At 36.0% G+C, this 20162-nt stretch overlaps 1 protein-coding gene across 3 annotated transcripts in view; it reads left to right on the top strand.

Moving 5' to 3' along the window:
• Positions 1-20162, top strand: part of Rock1 (Rho-associated coiled-coil containing protein kinase 1) — a 117851-nt gene that overhangs the window by 61314 nt on the left and 36375 nt on the right. For 2 of the 3 annotated variants that reach the window (XR_001782350.2, NM_009071.2), the window contains exons 11-17: positions 993-1053; positions 4076-4164; positions 8546-8594; positions 14481-14616; positions 16429-16520; positions 16618-16864; positions 19910-20016. Coding sequence is in view for 2 of the 3 variants with exons in the window: in NM_009071.2 (NP_033097.1) it covers positions 993-1053; positions 4076-4164; positions 8546-8594; positions 14481-14616; positions 16429-16520; positions 16618-16864; positions 19910-20016 (781 nt within the window). In the remaining variant the exon portion in view is untranslated. The remainder of the gene's footprint in view (positions 1-992; positions 1054-4075; positions 4165-8545; positions 8595-14480; positions 14617-16428; positions 16521-16617; positions 16865-19909; positions 20017-20162) is intronic. The other variant, XM_006525725.2, reaches the window with a different exon arrangement.

Raw genomic sequence — 20162 nt, 5'->3', positions numbered from 1 at the left:
ACTTCATTCTGTTTTCTGATTTTCCTTTATATTTATGCTTCATGATCCTAAGTAATATTTATATTTATTAAAAATAGAATGTATTGTGTTCTTAAATATCATAGTCTTATTGTTTAATATAAATATTTCTTTTTATTATTTTATACGTATGCATGTAGGCCTGGGTGTATGTCTCCGTAGACCATGTATGCAGAAATATAGTGCCTTTTAAAAGTAATTGTCCACATTTTATGTAAAAGCAACACTATATGCAATACAAAGACCACTTGAACACAAGAAGACAAAGGTGGAGAAGATAGTGTCCTCGTGTTCCCCTTCTTCATTCAGAGACCCTTTTACTACTAGTTTTGTTGAATGCAAGTTATATATCATATTAAATCTGCAAAATTCTTGCTCTGTTCAGAGCCCGTGGCGGGATTTTTTGGTACTATAGTCTTAACCATTTGGTTTTTGTGCTATTTTATAGCACATCTAAAATATAGAAGTCAAACCTAATGTGTGTGGTTAATGTTGAGTATGGGATCCTTCTCTTTGTCGTGATATCAAGAGTGAAGAATTAAAAACAAAGCTAAACTTTGAGTTACAAGCGAAGTAGAAGAAGAGCGCTGAGGTTGTGATTCCCCTGAGTTTCAGCACTAGGACACTACTTTGTGCAATAAATGCCACTTTGTTTCTTGATGTTGATGGATCATTAATGTTTTCACTTAAGTATTTTAAAAATTCGGCAAGTTTTTGTTTTTAATTTTCCTGAACAGTATAAATATTAATATATTTTTCTATAGAAATGTTGAATTATAATTGTAGTGTCACTTAAGAACAATCTAATTTATACATTGTTTCTAAAATAAAAATTAAGCATACTTAATTTTTTAAAAAAATTAGCTAGCGAACATAAAACAGGCACACAGTGCATATTGTTCATATTTATATATATATTTAAAATGCTATTTTCTTTATAAATTCTTTTTAAATTCTTTACCCTCACCTGATAGATACTTACCTTCAGCAAATGCCAGTGAGAACAGATCTAGCTCCAATGTGGATAAAAGCTTGGTAGGTATTTCTTATTCTCAGTTTTGTCTTTATTTTCAAATTGACAGATAATATATTTGTGTGTATGATATTAAGCAAGCATGTGAATGTGCAGTTAGTTTAGATATTTATGACACTTAAATTATTGTTTACTCTTCAGTATTTCTTATCTGAGTATCAAATGAGATAATATATAAGCTGGAAATTATATTAACTGATAACTACTCATTTCATCACCCTGTCCTCAGGCCCTAATAACCTGCTCTACTTTATCTCTCAATTTTTTCTACTGTCTTCCTATAAATGGAATTAGATACATTTGTCTTTGTGTCAGGCTTATTTCGTTTACTTAAATTCATCCATGTTGCAGTATATGTTATAGACTTCTTTTTAACGACTGCATAATATCTCAGAGGACATGTTTTTCACATTAAGTATAACATGCATTAAGTGAAAAGAGTTAAGAGTTAAGTAAAGGGATGTTACGCTACAAACATCAATCAGACAGAACAGTAGAGGGTAAGAAAGCACCTTTGTACTCACAGCGGTGGAAAGTCATTGCTCTTACACTGCTGAAAGCAAGGAAAAAGTTTGGCATGATACAAGAGGTATTGAGAGAGTAATTTCATATCTCCACCTTTTGTGTATTTTTTTTAATTTTATTTTTAATTTTTATTATTTTCCCTTATTGTCTGAGACTAATAGCACAGCAGATCCAGGCAGTGTAATCTGTAGTTTTTATGACAAAAATAGAAGATGGGTCTTTTAAGACCGAAAAGGAGTTGGGGAAATAGAGAATAACTAGTATTGCCAGCATAACTTAATTTCTTCATTCTTTGGAATTTGTTACATATAATAAATAAACACATTATTAAGAACTTGATATGTTCTGGTTAGGGATTCTTTCTTTTCTTCATGTGACTGGAAAACAAGCCTACCTGACTTATTTCTCTCCATCTAAGAATAATTATCCTTAAAATACCTTGTGTATACAATAAACTTTTTTTTTTTTAATTTTCAAGATAGGGTTTTTCTGCGTAATCCTTGCTGTCCTGGAACTTGCTGTGTAGACCAAGATAGCCTCAAACTTAAGAGATCCGCCTGCCTCTTCCTCCTGAGTGCTAGGAATAAAGGTGTGCACCACCACTACCTGTTTCAAAGATGCATTCTATTTACATTTGTTTTGTGGTACTGGAGTTCAAAGCCAGTGTCTGATATAAACTCGACTACTGAACTATATCCTCATCACCTTGATTATATGCTTTTTAATTAAGAAGCAGAGGAGTAACGATTGTTTTTTATTTGTTGTCTCTTACATTTTTTTCAGGATTTAAAACTTTTTAATGAATATGTATATATACTTGGGTGTTGTTGGTACACCATGTGAGTGCAAGTACCTGGGGAATGTAGAAGCGACCATCAGGTCACCTGGAACTGGAGCTACAGGTGGCTGTGAGCTGCCTGATAACGGGTGCTGGGAACTGAACTCTCTTTCTAAGAGTAGTAAGCGCTCATAACCACTGAGCCCATTTGCAATGTAGCTCTTACTGGCCTCCAGCTTGGTGTCTGGTCAAAGATGAGCATGAACTTGATCTTTGTTCCCCTTAGTCCCATATGTTGCCATTACTGGTATGGGTCACTTATACCCAGTGTATGTGGTACTGGGGAATAGAAGCTAGGGCTTCATGCATCCTAGGTAAGCAGTCTATGAACTGAGCCATTTTCCCAATACTATTTTTTCTTAAACTTGGTTTGGTTTCTTGAGATAGTCTCAGATAATTTAGGGTGGCCTCTTACTTATTATGGTGACCTTGAACTTCTGATCTCACTTCCACAATGCCAGCAGCCATTTTTATGAAGCAGATACAATTCTTTTTCTTCTAATATATTTCCTCTTAAATGTAAGAGAACATGTGATAAAAGGGAAAGTGAGAAGTGGGGAAGGAACTATGGTAGTACTCTTTCTGCTCTGGTTGTTTTTAAAAATAAAGTTTTTATTTGTTTCTTTCTATGTACGTGTGTATATGCAGAGGTTAGACTCAGTACTTTTTCTTTTGCTTCCCACTTTTTTCTTTGATTCAGGATCTCTCCCTAATTCTTGGCGCTCATTGATTAGCTAAGCTGGCTGACCAGCAAACCCCAGGCATCCTATCATCTAGCACTAGGATTATAATCATGTGCCAGCACCCTCTTCTTAACATCGATGCTTGTATGGCAGGCACTACTGATGAACTAATTTCTCGTCCTAGGATACTAATTATTTTAGGTTGTCAATATTATGTAACAAATTAGAACATTAAGTGCTCAAGTTTTATTGTGCATACAAGGATCATGGACCTACTTATTCTTAAAAGTTTGACATGAGTTAATTCCTCAGTGATATTTTATCTTGTGCTATATTTGATTTTTCCCCCATTATCAGATATCATATTTTCTTCTCTCCTTTTCATGTTTGCTTTCTTCTTTCTTCTCCTTTAGGCTAATTTTTCATCTGTCAGATGTACCTTAAAGCATTTATATTTTTGGTAAAATTAGAAGTGGCTCCTTTTCTTTAGAACATTCAATAGGCAGTCTTATTAACACCACATTGTAATATTTTATGCCTATGTCTTTAGATTATTGTATGTTTTTGTTTTTGTTTGCTTTTTTCCTTTTTCGAGACAGGATTTCTCTGTATAGCCCTGACTGTCCTGGAACTCACTTTGTAGACCAGGCTGGCCTCAAACTCAGAAATCTGCCTGCCTCTGCCTCCCGAGTGCAGGGATTAAAGGCATGCGCCACCACACCGGGTCTATTGTATGTTTTTAACTGATGATGTAAAACATAAAAGTGTACGTACTGGGCTAATATATAATGTTTTTATGCATACAAATTATGCACAACTCTATTGAGAAAATACAAACTAGCATTCAGAAAGATAAAAGATTGAACAAAATAATCATATTCTAAACAGCCATAAAATGTTAATAAAAGGTGTTACTTTTAATTTCTCTGAACATTAGCAGAATGAAGGTTTTGTTTTGTTTTTTTTTTTTAATTAAAGCAGGAAAGTTTACAGAAAACAATCTACAAGCTTGAAGAGCAACTGCATAATGAAATGCAATTAAAAGATGAAATGGAGCAGAAATGCAGGTAAGACTGTCTTTCAGTGAGACTCTCATTAAAAGTTAGTTATATATTTTAGAATGTATACTCTGTCAACAACTAGAGGTATATGGAGGGTGGGGATATCAAAGTTGCTACTTATGCACACCTATAAAAAGTATCTTGGCCAGAATTGAAAATAATATTAATGGCTTGTCATATAGATTGACAGTAGAGTGGGTACTTAGCATACACATGGCCTAGTCCTTGAGTTTGATCCACAGCACTGCAAAAAGAAGTTTAAGGAACATTGTGTTGGCATTAGGTACAGATATGTTTTCTTCAGGCTTTTAAAAATTAGTTACCACATTCACTGTGTTTTCCTCCATTGTGTTTTGTTTTGTTTTATTTATTTATTTATTTATTTATATTAGGTATTTATTTCATTTACATTTCCAATGCTATCCCAAAAGTCCCCCACACGCTCCCCCACCCACTCCCACTTCTTGGCCCTGGCATTCCCCTGTACTGAGGCATATAAAGTTTGCATGACCAATGGGCCTCTCTTCCCACTGATGGCCGACTAGGCCATCTTCTGATGCATATGCAGCTAGAGACACAATTTGTGTTTTAAGTAGCTAATTGTGTCTTAAATAGCCATTGTGTTTTAAGTAGCTAATTGAAAGGAATTTCTGAAATGCAAAATAGTTTTCTAAGCTAAAATGATTAATTTTCATAACTTCCACTGAGATTTTCTAGAGTATAATTTGTTTTGTTGTTTTTTTGGTTTTGTTTTGTTGTTTTTTTTCTGGTTGAATCAAATTCTTTTGATAACATGTATTTAAAGAATAGCGTGGTTCTCAACTTGTAGATTGCAACCCCTTTATGGGTCAAATGACCTTTTCACAGGGGTCACTTAAGACTATCCTGCATATTGGATATTTATATTACAATTTATAACAGCAACAAAAGTAACAGCATTCAAGTAACAGCAAAAATAATTTTATGGTTGGAGGTCACTATAACATGAGGAACTGAATTAAAGGGTTGCATCATTCAGAGGTTGAAAATCACTAAAGTAGATGATCAAGGTATTTTAAAATGACCCAAAATAATGTTCGAACTAGTTAGCTACAAATAATTTTATAGTTACATTTTATGACTATTACTAAGTGAAATATAATCGTAACAGATTTAGTATTCAGTAAATGGTATCAGGAAAACTTGAGAGTACTAGAGGCATAGGTTTTTTTTTCTTCCTGTCTACGTTTCCTGATATATTATATAGCTAGCTTATATAATTTAAAATTAAAAAGAAAAAGAACATGCAATAAACAAATAGCTGAAGCCGGGTTTTGGAAGGAAATTCTAAGAGTGAAGTATAGAAATAAGGGAGGAAAAGAGTAGATACAAACATGTAAATGCTGAGATGTTCCTACTTTAAAAATTAGGGCTGTAAAGATGACTCAACAATTAAAAGAGTGCTTTCTGCTGTTGTAGCCCCGTGTGGTTCACAACCACCTGTAACTCCAGCCCCAGGGCACCCGATACCTTCTCCTGGACTCTGGACATCTGCGCTCAAGTGTTTACATAACTTGCACACAGGCATACATGTATACATACTTTAAAATAAATCTTTAAAACTTTTAAACAAAATCAAAATTTTGTTGGTGTTGGTGATAATGGGTTTGAGGAAGAAGTCAGAATGGCCAAAGCAGGTGATCATGGAAAGTTTGTAACTTCAAGAAATGGAAATGACAGACCTAATCCCAACTCTTTAGGAAGCTGAGGCAAGAGGATTGTTTTTAGTCCAGACATTCAAATAGGGTTTTTTGTTTGTTTTTTTGTTTTGTTTTTCGAGACAGGGTTTCTCTGTATAGCACTGGCTGTCCTGGAACTCAACTTTTTATAGACCAGGCTGGCCTCGAACTCAGAAATCCGTCTGCCTCTGCCTCCCAAGTGCTGGGATTAAAGGCGTGCGCCACCACCGCCTTTAGTTGCGTTCATTTAACAAAGATTTTTGGGGCTGGGGATATGGTTCAGTGGTTAAGAGCACTGACTGCTCTTCCAGAGGTCCTAAGATCCATTCCCAGCAACCACATGGTGACTCAAAACCAACTGTACTGGGATCTGATGTCCTTTTCTGGTGTGTCTGAAGACAGCTACAATGTACTCACATAAATAAAATAAATAAATCTTTAAAATAAGATTTTAGTTTGTACCAAATAATGTGCATACCAACAATATTGTATTAAGTCAAAGAAGTTATAGCCCCTATTTATGTTTAAGGTTGTAAACATTAGGGAAGATAATGTAATTATAAATTAATATGGTACATGGTAAGTTAGAAAGAATAAAATGATATCGTAACGTATTTAGAAGAACACCATGGTTGATGGCTCACACCTGTAATCCTAGCATTGCAGAGGTGGAACAGAAGATTACAAGTTCAAGGCCAGCCTGGGCTACATGTATAAGACTATGCCTGTGCCCTAAAAAAAAAAAAGAAAGAAAGAAAAAGAAAGAGCATGATGATGATATCCTCAGATTCCTATACCACTTTATCGGAGGTTTTAAAAACTCAGAGCCAAAAAGTTGGGTGAGAAGGCTGAAGTGGCAAGAGTGGAAGACAGAGTTAAAGTCCAGGAATTATACATATGTGGAGACCTTGTAAGGGAACTTGATTAGCTGTTAAATAAGAAGAAAAGCCAGGCCAGGCATGATGGCGCACACCTTTGATCCCAGCTCTTTGGAGGCAGAGGCAGATGGATTTCTGAGTTCGAGGCCAGCCTGGTCTACAGAGTGAGTTCCAGGACAGCCAGGGCTACACAGAGAAACCCTGTCTCGAAAAACCAAAAAGAAAAAAAAAAGACTCGGAAGAAAAAAGAAAAAAGAAGAAGAAGAAAAGCCAGAGAGATGAGCCTGGAAAAGTAGGGAGAATTAACTTTGTTTTTGACAAATTAAAGGATTTGAATTTTACCTTAAGAATGGTGTAGTATGCTAAATGTCATTAAAGAATTGAAAAATAGTTTTCCATCATCCACTCACTAGCTTACATGCCAAGTAGGCTTGACACCTGCCTGCAGTGCCAGTGCTGTATAGGCAGTGCAGAGAGGGACTGAGTTCTGAGACTGCCTTAATAGAAAATGGGGTATCATCAAGGAAGACTCCTAAAGTTGATTTTAGGAGCCTCACTCTAATCAGACTGTGTACCCGCCTACAGATAAAATAACAACCCCCCCCAAAAAGAAAGATTAATCAGAGATAATTCCCTGTTGATAGAAAGTACTTCTACATTCTAGAAGAAAGGGAAATTAGTATTGAAGGGAGCTGTATAGGACTATAAAATTTTGTTGCTACATCATTAATGTAATTTGTTACCGTTATGAATCATAGTGTAAATATATTGATATATGTCCCCCAAGGGGACATGACCCACAGGTTGAGAACCACTGTGTCAGAATTAGCTTAGAGACAAAAGAAACTGTGGTGGAGAGAATGCAGTTTGGGTAGATCTCAGAATGTTGCCCAGTGCATTTATTCATTTGATGTATGCCACTTTTCCTGTCATTCACTTAACCTTTTATGATAGATTGAGTGGCTTTTACTTGATAGCATACTGTATTAGGAAGCTCAGAAATACTTTTTCGGGTGTGAGGGTTCAAGGCAGGATTTCTCTGTATATCCTTGCGTGTCCTGAAACTCAATCTGTAGACCAGGCAGGGATCAAAGGCACATGCCATCACCACATGGCAGTTCAGAAACTTGGAGGAGAAAAAGTTACCTTAAAATTTCTTTTTTTTACTATCATTGTGTGCTTGAGTGCAAAGGCATGCATTTGTGGCACGTGTGTTTGTGAAAGTTGTTAGACTTAGTCCCAACTGAGATCACAATGCATGCAGTAGGCACTGTTATTGCTAAACCATTCTGCTGGCCCCAGAGTTTTGTTTTCCTTTTCCCCAAGCAACCATCTATAGATAATAGACTGTAGCTATGAGTTTTTGCCAATAGAAGTCAAGATATTTTTCAGAATTGCTATTGGTGCATTATCTCTGCATCTTAATTATATCCATCACGACTTTGAAATTCTTGCTACCATACCATGCCAATTAGTATATTACAAAGAAAACACTGAACTATACATGTTTTTCAATTTTTTATCTGTATTTCAGTATAATTGGCACCTTTTAATCTTATGTAATTTGTGTGCCTTCAAAAATATATTTATTGCTCCACATAAGCATATGTCTTCATTAGACCGGCCAAGACCTGACCCCTCCCCTGTCATCCCCTCCCCTCCCCTCCTCTCTCTCACACACACACACCAGTTTTTTTTAAAATCAAGTAAAAAGGACTGTTGGTATTAACACTGGTTAATGGAAATGAATGGATTTATAATCTGTATTTTTTGTTGTTGTTGTTTTTACAGAACTTCAAACTTAAAACTAGACAAGATAATGAAAGAATTGGATGAAGAGGTACTTTTTAATCTTTTTAATTAAGTACACATAATTTTTCTTTGTATCACTTTCATTCACTTTGGTACATTTCTTGAGAAAATTTCATTTGAAATCATAAAACATGATGGGAAATGAAGATAAAAATTTTACCTTAGACTCCAGCTTCAAGTTTATAGTACTTTAGTTCCCTTTGTATAACTTTATTCTAAGACCGTGTAAAAACTTTAGTACATGAATTTCAACTTTGTGGTTTCTGATAGTTGAAAAACAAAAAAGCAGCAAGAGATCAAAAATGGAAGCTACAACTATGTCAGCAAGGCAGCCTGGCAAGAAAAAGAAATATGTCAAATGATTGATTAATAGGGCTTAGAATTGAGTTGGGAAGTATTTATGTTTTCTATGATTTCCTACCAGCTTGGTTTAATTAGCAGAGAAACGGTATTTCCTGATAGATGTTTGTGCACAAATACAAAATACATTTTTAGCCTTAGTTAACTTTCTATTGTATGCGATGACTCCCTTAGGCAGAAATAGACAATCTCTATAGTCTTCTCCTAATGTAAATATCCCTTGTCTTTTTAGATTTAATTTTTGATAAATTTTATGTTGTCCGTTTTTTCCCCTGGGGTAATTATATCTGTTAGTGATGTTTTTCTCTTTAATTTGTGTTTTTTTGAATATAAATATAGTCATCTAAAGATTGTGACAACTTTTTTCTGTTAGCTTCAGTATGAATGTAGTCTTAAGTTATTAGCACTTTATATTTCATTCTGATTGTTTAAGGAATCAATCCTAAATTAAGATACAGTATCTGTTTAAGTTACTCATCGTTCTGGATTCAAGATCGAGAGAAAGGTCTTAATTATTAAATTAATATAGTCCTACTTAAAGAGAGGCAAAGTGAAAGTACTGTTTCCTCTTCTATCACTAAGTACAGCTAAAATTCCTATTCATTAACTGTAAAACAAATGTGAGAAGATCCTGAAAAGTATGAAGAAAGCAGGCCAGTGTTGGGGTTACTTGATTTCTAAGACACACGCAGGCTTCTGAGTTAATCGAGTGCTTGAGTAGCCTGAGTTCTCATGACCTCATAAACAGAGATACATATTTATAATCCCCATGCCTGGGAAATGGAGGCTGGAAGAACAAAAGTTCAAGCTCATCTTCAAGTATATAGCAAGTTTAGGGCTGGCCTGGAACACGTCAAACCCTGTCTTAGAACATAAAATAAATAGTAGGAATAATATGGGCCCCTCATTTCATGGCCTCAAAATAACAAGAACAGACTTTATAGGACACAACTACATCATTAACATCTGTTCAACCGTGGCAGAATGCACATTCTTTTCAAGGCTTAAGGACCACATACCAAGACCAAGATAGGTCTTGTCCTGTGCCGTGAGTATACTTAAAGGAATCAGAATGATAGTGTATCCTGACCAAAATTTAATCAGGTCACAATGAGTAACAGGTAGATAGAAGGAAAACTGAGCATGTGAAAGTCAAATGAGAAAAAGAGGTACTGTCAAAGGGATAAAAATTCATTAGAATGGTGATTATATTTTCAAGCTTTTATGTTTCAAAAAAAAAGTTTTTCATCATTAAAAATGCATAATCAAATGTAAGAAAAATGAAAAAATACAAAATCAAAATTTGTGAGATGCATTTAACACAGTGACTAAAGGAAAGATTATATGGCATACCTGTTCGTATTAGAAGAAGACAACTCTAAACATGTCACCTAAGTGAATTAAATGAATTGCTTAAAAAATTCAACATGCCACAACTCTGTGGATCATTTCATTAGCTATATATAACTCTAAGGAAAGTGAATCTATAACTTTAGAACTCTTTCTCACCTGCACAAAAACGTGAATCTCAATGACCATATTCTGCAAATAATTTACAACACGTCAAAATAACATTTCCTAATTCATTTTGTTAGAATAATAACCTTACATGAACTATACAGGAAACTAGAGAACATGATCACTCACAACTACAAAATCTTTAGCAAAGTACTAACATGAATCTCAGATAACCTATCTAACTGTAGTTTATTTCAGAGATGCAGGATATATTTAGTATTTTAAAATCAATCACTTAATTCATAATATTAAGTCTAAAGAAAAAAAACCAAATGATCCTATGAGTTGATACAGAAAAGGCATTAGACAAAATGAGGTATCCATTTCACAGAAAAATTTCCAGAAAACCAAAGTTGATAAATAGCATAAATAAAACCTATATTTTACTTCATATCTTATTGTAAAAGAGTAAGTACTTCCCCTGAGGTCTATTACTAACAGCAAGCACATCATCTCTCATCTCATCATTATTCAGCTAGTACTAGAACTTGTAGTGAGGACATATAACCAAAAATGGATCAGAGAAGAAGAGGTAAACCTGTCTATGTGTTTTATGCAAGAGAGACAATGGTGTGTTTAGAAAAATCATACCCATGGTGATCAAAACTTCATGATATTGACTTAAGATTGTAGATTAGGAAAATAGAATGAAGAACAGAAATAGAGCCTACATGGGACTGGAGAGATGACCCTGAGGTTAAGAGTATTAGCTGCTCTTTCAGAGGTCCTGAGTTCAATTCCCAGCAGCCACCTGGTGGTTCATAACCATCTATAATGAAATCTTGTGCTCTCTTCTGGCCTGTAGACATACATGTAGGCATAATGCTGTATACATCATAAATACATTTTTTAAAAAAAGAAAGAAAGAAACCCACACAGTTATGGTTAACCTGTGACAAAGTTGCAAAAGCATTTTGGTGGAGGAAAGGTAATTCTTCAGCAAATAGTATTGGAGCAATTGTGGGCCAAGATCTGAACCTTAACATGTCATACCTTGTGATTATTAACTTAATAGTAGATTTAAACAAATATAAAAGTATAAAGCTTTTAAGAGCTTTGAGTTGGTGACTCATGTTTATAATGAATGCCGTAGTTCCCAGTTTCAAGTTAGATTAAGAGTTAAAAGAGGTGACTCAGTAGGAAGAGGCCCTTGTATGTAGGCCTGATAACCCAAGTACCACCCCTACATCCTATAAGTGGAAGGAGGAAATGGATTCCCAAGAGTTGTACTCAGATTACACATGCACACTGAATTTTAAAGTTTAAAAATGACAAAATCTTAGAGAAGATGAACTACTATGGAGAACTATATCACCTCTACAAATCTTTCTGATAAGATACCATTTACTTACAGATGGGAAAATGTAGAAAAATCACACAGTAAAGGGGAATTTCCTAATGTCACATTTTAAATACAAAAACTAAGCAACAAAAATGTGGCATACTGGTGATAGTGGCTCAGACACAGAGGGTAGATCTGTATAATTCAAGTACAAGTGTCTTACTTTGTAAGACAAAGCTGTCATTAGAGTGTACGACCCAGAGGATTATATGATCAGAAGTGAGGAGGACACAACATCTGCCCCAGCACCAGAATTACCTGGGACCAGTGGGACTCGGCACCCAGGAACTCCGCCCAACCAGTGGCACAGGTTCCTTCCTGTGTGGGCCAGTGCCCTGAGCAGACCTTGTGTGCGAACTCTGCAGCCAGTCCCACAAGACCCAGAAGAAGCTCCCCTCTCAGGAGCTCAAACACACCCAGGACCACAGGATCACAGGATCCCAGGAGCTTGGTCACACCAGGATCTCAGGATCACAGGGTCCCAGAATCACAGGGTCACAGAGACAGCTGAACCCTGAGGAGTTCTGACACAACCAGGATCACAGAAAGGGCAGGCTCCAGTCACATATATCAAGGGCAGGTAGCACTAAAGATAATCAGATGGCGGAAGGCAAGTGAAAGAACATACTCAATAGGAACGAAGGTTACTTGGCATCATCAGAACCCAATTCTCTCACTATAGCATGTCCTGGATACACCATTACACCAGAAAAGCAAGATCTGGATCTTAAATCACTTCTCATGATGGTGATAGAGGACTTTAAAAAGAACATAAATACCTCCCTTAAAGAGGTACGGGAGAACACACATAAACAGCTGGAAGTCCTTAAAGAGGAAACACAAAAATCCCTTAAAGAATTACAGAAGAACACAATCAAACATGTGCAGGAAATGAACAAAATCATCCAAGATCTAAAAATGGAAATACAAACAATAAAGAAATCACAAAGGGAGACAACCCTGGAGATAGAAACCCTAGGAAAGAGATGGGGAGTCATAGATGCAAGCATTACCAACAGAATACAAGAGATAGAAGCAAGAATCTCAGGGGCAGAAGTACCATAGAAAACATTGACACAACAGTCAAAGAAAATGCAAAAGGCAAAAAGCTCTTAACCCAAAACATCCAGGAAATCCAGGACACAATGAGAAGATGAAACCTAAGGATAATAGGTATAGAAGAGAGTGAAGATTCCCATTTTCAGCAAAATTATAGAAGAAAACTTCCCTAACCTAAAGAAAGAGATGCCCATGAACATACAAGAAGCCTACAGAACTCAAAATAGATTGGACCAGAAAAGAAATTCCTCCTGTCACATAATAGTCAAAACACCAAATGCACAGAACAAAGAAAGAATATTAAAAGCAGTAAGGGAAAAAGATCAAGTAACATATAAAGGCAGACCTATCAGAGTTAGACCAGACTTCTCACCATGAAAATGAAGACACATACCAAAATTTATGAGAAATAGTGAAAGCAGTGATAAGAGGAAAACTCATAGCTCTGAGTGCCTCCAAAAAGAACCTGGAGAGAGCATACACTAGCAGCTTGGAGCACATCTGAAAGCTCTAGAATAAAAAGAAACAAATACACCCAAGAGGAGTAGAAGGCAGGAAATAATCAAACTCGGGGCTGAAATCAACCAAGTAGAAACAAAAAGAACGATACAAAGAAGAAACAAAACCAGGATCTGGTTCTTGGAGAAAATCAGGAAGATAGGTAAACCTTTAGCCAGACTGACTAGAGGGACAGTATCCAAATTAGTAAAATCAGAAATGAAAAGGGAGACATAACAACCAAATATACCTTAAAATAATTATTCTCTTTGTTGAGTATTAACAGTTGAAAATATTAAAATCATATTCTATAAACTTGGAAATTTTGTTGATAATTTTTCTCACTGTGCTTGAAATTAGCGTTTTCTTAATGCTTAACTTCAAAGAATTTTTGCTATTTTGAAATTTTTAAAATATACTTACTGATAAAATAATTTCTCTCCCAGAAACACTGTTAATCTTTTTTTAGGTAAACTGATTGTTAGTGTACACAGATATGTAATGCGTTTTAACTACTCTCTCACTATGTCGGGGGTATCATATAAGGACTTTTGAATATATTTCTTAATGATTCATTTTTAATATTTTATGCTTTTCTGCTGTGTTTAACTCCAAAGAACATTTTGTATGTTTTGAAACAATTGACCAAATTTTTTATGTATCATTTGAGTCTCTAAATACTCAATATTATTAATGTTTGTTGTATACAATGCATTTAATTAATAAAAGACTTTTTAAAAATGTACTACCTGGGTGTGAGGGCATGGTTGAGCATGACTGTAACCTTATCAAGGGAAAGTATTGCAGACACAGGTAGGCCCTAAAACTCTCTGCCGACCAGGCTTGCCAGTTGGGGTGCCACAGGTTCAGTAAGACCATATCTCAAGTATACAGAAGAGAAACAATAGAGGAAGGCACTTGACAGTGGCTGCCAGCCTCCACACACATAGAGACACCCACCCACCCCACCCACACACACGCATGTACTGTGTACACATAAGCACAATTGAAAAGAACAGAATATACCACCTGATTATAAGCAAAAAATGGATTTTAATATTTCATCTGAAGTATTTTAAAAGAACAAAGTACTCCTGAACTGTGTATCAATTGTAACTCTTGTCATTATAATTTTAGGGGAATCAAAGAAGAAATCTAGAATCTGCAGTGTCTCAAATTGAGAAAGAAAAGATGTTGCTACAACATAGAATTAATGAGTACCAAAGAAAAGTGGAACAGGAAAATGAGAAGAGAAGAAATATAGAAAATGAAGGTAAATTGTTCTTTTGAAAATGTTGGACTATCTCGGTAGACACTACCACTGAGCTATAACTGTAGCCCCCAAGATTTTTGTTTAATATTGAACTGTCTTTATCATGAGGTTGTCTTAACTACAATAATATACAGATGAATTAAATAACCCAAATCTTCAGTTACATTTATAACTTACTAAAACCTATAAGTGTTATTTATCTAAGATCATGATTGTTACAATTTTGTTCATACCAGAATCATGTGAGAATCATTGAAGACCGTAAATATCAGGGCTTAGGAGATGATTCTGTAGTGAAGAGCACTGGCTGTTTTTTAAGAGGACCCAGGTTCAATTCTCAGCACCCATAAAATGACAACCAACCACTTGTAATTCCAGTTTCAGGGCGTCCAGCCCCCTCTTCTGGCCTCTGCACCCACTGTATACACACAGAACTCCCATACACAAAAAACTTAAAAACAGAACATTCATACCCAAACTCCAGAGATTTCTATTTAAATTATGGTATAGATATACATGGCCTGGCAACAGTAAGTCTATAAACTCAGACATTTCTAACAAGCAGCTCATATGATTACTGTTAAGCTAGAGTTGCCACACTCCCAACCCCGAGTAGTAGCTCAGGCTAGCCTGGAATTCACAAAGACCCATCTGCCTCTGTCTTCCAAGTGCTAGGATTAAAGGCATGTGCCACCATCTTTGGCTAGAATTTTATATTTTCATGCCAGTATTGCAATTATATTACATTTAAAAGTTTTTTATGTCATTTGATAACAATCATTTTAATTCTAGTTTATTTTATATATGTACTTATATGTATGCAATCTTATGTATATATAAGGCTCTTCATAAAGTATAAACAATGTATTCAGTGATATAATATATACTGGAATATCTGTCATAAAAATACACAGCTTGGGGGCTGGAGAGATGGCTCAGCTGGTAAGAGCACTGACTGCTCTTTCAAAGGTCCTGAGTTCAAATCTCAGCAACCACATGGTGGCTCACAACCACCCATAAGGAGACCCTACACCCTCTTCCTGCACGTCTGAAGACAGCTACAGTGTACTAATGTATAATAATAAATAAAAATCTTTAAAAAAATACACAACTTAACAAAAGAAAAAAGCATCTTATATTGCTAAATATGCATATATTTCTATAGATACACCTGGAAACATATGTATGATGTGTTTGGTTTCATCTTAGTGTATTGATTCATAGATTGAGCTAAGAAGGAAGAACAGTAGTTGTAGAAGAATCAGTTAAGGGAGAAAAACTAGAGAATCCTCATTACTCTACCATTTACTATCTTTTGACTTTTGTACCATTTTAAAAATACTGAATTATTCAAGTAATTTTAATGTTTAATATCACAGAACTAGCTTTATAACTAAGTTTGGTTGTACATTCCTATATCCCAGCACTCAGGAGTTAAGGCAGGAGAATAACTTGAGCTCTTGTATTGGATTAGAGCCTTCAGCGAATATCAAATCACCCCTGGGAGGTTGGGGTGGGGGACTTGGCAAAAGTAGCTCTGTACTATTACACCAATAGATTGGTCCCATGAAGGCAATAAAAGAATTTGGAATACTAGTATTGGAGACAAAGCTGTTTTACTTTATACTGTAAAACCATGCTCTACTTTTTGATAGATTAAGAATATAAGAACTTGTATGATAGAATTTATTTTGGGACTGAGAAAGGATATAATTTCACTGATTGTTGGGTCTAAGAATAAATTTTATTATTAAAAAGATGTGTTTTTTTCTAACAAAATATGTAATTTCTGCATAATCTTTGACTCCCCAGTTTCTACACTAAAGGACCAGTTAGAAGACTTACGGAAAGCAAGTCAGACCTCACAGCTTGCTAATGAGAAGCTGACACAGTTACAGAAGCAGGTCAGTTCTTCATCAGGATTCTTTTAAAATTATAGTTAATTAAAAGAAACATGATCGTGTTTGGTCAAACTTAATTCTTTTTTTTTTTTTTTAATAGTTAGAAGAAGCGAATGACTTACTTAGGACAGAATCAGACACAGCTGTAAGATTAAGGAAGAGTCACACAGAGATGAGCAAGTCAATTAGTCAGCTAGAGTCCCTGAACAGAGAATTACAGGAAAGAAACAGAATTTTAGAGAATTCCAAGTCACAAGCAGACAAGGATTACTACCAGCTGCAAGCTGTATTGGAAGCTGAGCGAAGAGACAGAGGGCATGATTCTGAGATGATTGGAGACCTTCAAGGTAATAAATACTTTTTCTTATGTGAAGTATGTCACAAAATTTACCATTGTAAGTTTTTGTTTTATTGTATATATTATTACTGTGAGGTGTGTGGTCTGTTGCCATTGTAGCACATATGGGTGGTCAGAGAAAAAGGTGGTAGGACTAACTCATTCTCTGTCTTCACCTGGTTTCTAGGTACTGTGCTCAGGTTGGTAGGGTGGCATGGTTAGCCCTTTACCGTCAGAGCCACCCTGCCAACCCCATTTTAAACATTTTTAAGTGTGTACTTCAGTGTCATTAAATACATTCAACATTACTGTGCCTCTTTCCACAAATCTCCCAACCATTTTAGTCACTCCAAACTAAATGGTACCTGTTATACAATAACTGATTCCTTCCTTCCTGCAGTGGTCTCTAGCCGTCATCCTACTTTCTGTGCCCCTTACCAAAAAGATCAGGGTAATAGGAGAGGTTGGGATTAGTTATCAGCATTCTTTGTTTAACTAAAAAGCAGATGAAACACAAGTGACAGTGAATAAAAGGAACGGTTTTAAAAGGCTAATACCATTTGGTTTGTTTTCCAAAGATAACTGCCTTCACTTCCCAGATAGTTTCCTGGGTTTTGTTGCTGTTCAGTAGCAGCATCCACACGATCCATACAAGCGACACATGAGAGTTGCCAGGCCTCGCAAGAAAGCCTGGACTGGAGGATGAGAGGGGGAGTATGCTTTAACCTTAGTCATGGAAGGGAACATATTTTGGGTCTCATGAGACTTGATGATTAGCTATAATTCTGTGGACAGGGGTCAGGTCAGTTTTTGTGACTATGGAAACAAAAATGAGGAGTTCCCATTGGCTCATGGCTGAAGAAGCTGAAGTGCAGTCTTATCTTTCAGGCACCAGGCTTAAAATAGGTCTAGATATATATAGCCAAGAAAGGAGCCTCTTTGAAATTACTGGGAAAGCCTCACACTTGTTTAAGTCTAGCTTTTCTTACTGCTTTTATATAGCAAATTAGCCATGTGAAAATTTGGTTAAGGATATTAATTCCATAAATCCTTCCAGTTCTTAAAATTGTTGATGTTTGTTATCTTTTGCTTATAACTAAGCTTTGGACAGTTTGGTTCCAAGTTTTACACCACCATCATGTGTTATAGTATATGTTTAATCTCAATTGGGGTTTCTACCATTCCTTAGGTCATTCCTTTTCTAGATAAAATATGCAGACCTTTTATATTTAAGCATTAGAGCTGTGCAGTTAACTACCCTCTATGCTGTAATGTTTGCTTACCCTGCTAATAACCCTGAGATATGACTTGCCATGTTTCTTCTGGGCTGCTTTGATTCCGATTTGCCAGCCCTCAGTTGTTTACCCCATGGTGTCCTCTCTCTCCACCTTCTCTCTTCCCCCTGTGGTACTCTCTCAGCCCCCAATCCCTGGGAACCTAAATTCTGCCTACCTCTCTGTTGTCCAGCTACAGATTGTAGGCGTCTTTATTCAACCAATAGTTTTAAGGAGCTAGGTTACATGGCATCACTTGGTGTATGTGAAGATTTCTTCATCCCTGGTGACAACCAGACCATGGGGGCCAGTATTTAGCATTAGAAGACATAGCAAAACAACAACAACAACAACAAAACCAAACCTCAGTAATCATATTTACTAATTTTCTTTTTTTTTTTTTTTTGGTTTTTTGAGACAAGGTTTCTCTGTGTAGCCCTGGCTGTTCTGGACCTCACTTTGTAGACCAGGCTGGCCTTGAACTCAGAAATCCGCCTGCCTTTGCCTCCCGAGTGCTGGGATTAAAGGCTTGTGCCACCAGTATTGGTTAAAACTAAGAAAACTTTATAGTATGATTTATCCCTTTTTCATTGCATATTTTGTTTTGTTTTTTATCTTAAAGTCCTATTTTTGGTTTTTGTTTTGTTTGAAACCACCTCAGTATGTATTCCTGGCTGGCCTGAGAATTCAGATCCGCTTGCTTCTGCCTCTTGAAGATTGAGGGTACCCCATTCTGAATTTGCTGCTTGCACCCAACTATATAATTTAGTAAGCTATCCCAAACTCATAGCAGTTTAGATTGGGATTTAAATCTAAAAGCTTGACCTGTCTAGTGACTCCATGTCATTTAGGGCTTGAACAAGACAACTTAGTGATGGTTAGATATAAGGAAGCATATTACATCTGGCTGGTTTATTGGTAGCTTTTGGTAGATGCCCAAAATTCGCAAAATGGTACCCATCTATTTTTGTAGTTCTAGCATTTATTATATTCAGAAGGTTGTACAACTGTCTTCCCTATTTAGTTCTAAAATTTTTTTCACTAACTTCTAAACATCTTTCACCCATTAAATTGTCTTTCTCTGTTCCCCTACCATCTAGCCATGGGAAGCCACCAAATTTTCTTTGATCTCTTTGAACTCAGGAAGCCTCTGCTTCCCTGAGTGCTGGGATGCCATCTGTATTCTTTTGAATGTATACTTAGTTGTGAAATTGCTGGGCCATGTTCTGCAACTGCTAAACCTTTTTTACAGTTGCTGAACTATTGCATTTTCCTCACCAAGAAATTAGGATTCTGTTTTCTCTTTGGTGTTAAAATTCGGTAACTGCCTGAATAGGAATGAGCTCACATATTACTGTGGTTTTAATTTATTTCCTAATGAGTTATGTTGAGCGTCTGATGCCCATTTGTTTCAAGACCATTTAAGAGGCTGTTTCTTCCTCTGTTTGCGCGCGCGCGCGTGTGTGTGTGTGTGTGTGTGTGTGTGTGTGTGTGTGTGTGTGTGTGTGTGTGTGTGTGTGTGTATACATACAGGAATCTGTAATTCTAGTCCTAGTAGACCCATTGCCCCCTTCTGGCCTTCATCAGCACTGCACACAAGTGGAGCATAACATATACATGCAGGCGTATACATAAATAAAAATTCAAAACTGAACACTAACAAACACCTACTCGTCTCATCAAATCCCTCCATCATCCACCTCCTCACTCACAGATAATCACAGTTCTGATTTATAATACCATAAATTAGTTTTGCTTTAACAGTTTTTCTCACTTCATAGCACGAATTACATCTTTACAAGAAGAAGTGAAACATCTCAAACATAATCTTGAAAGAGTGGAAGGAGAAAGAAAAGAGGCTCAAGACATGCTTAATCATTCAGAAAAGGTAAATGATTTACTGTCCTAATGTAGAATATTATGGTTATCAAAGGTAGTTTTATAGCATTCATTTGTAATGTTTGTTTTTTATTGTGTGATTGTTTTCCTGGTATATGGGAATGTATGTATGCATGATATGTTTGGCATCTTGTT

This window comes from Mus musculus, chromosome 18, assembly GCF_000001635.26.
Source record: "Mus musculus strain C57BL/6J chromosome 18, GRCm38.p6 C57BL/6J".
Classification (NCBI taxonomy): domain Eukaryota; kingdom Metazoa; phylum Chordata; class Mammalia; order Rodentia; family Muridae; genus Mus; species Mus musculus.
This window is presented reverse-complemented; position numbering and strand designations above follow the sequence as displayed.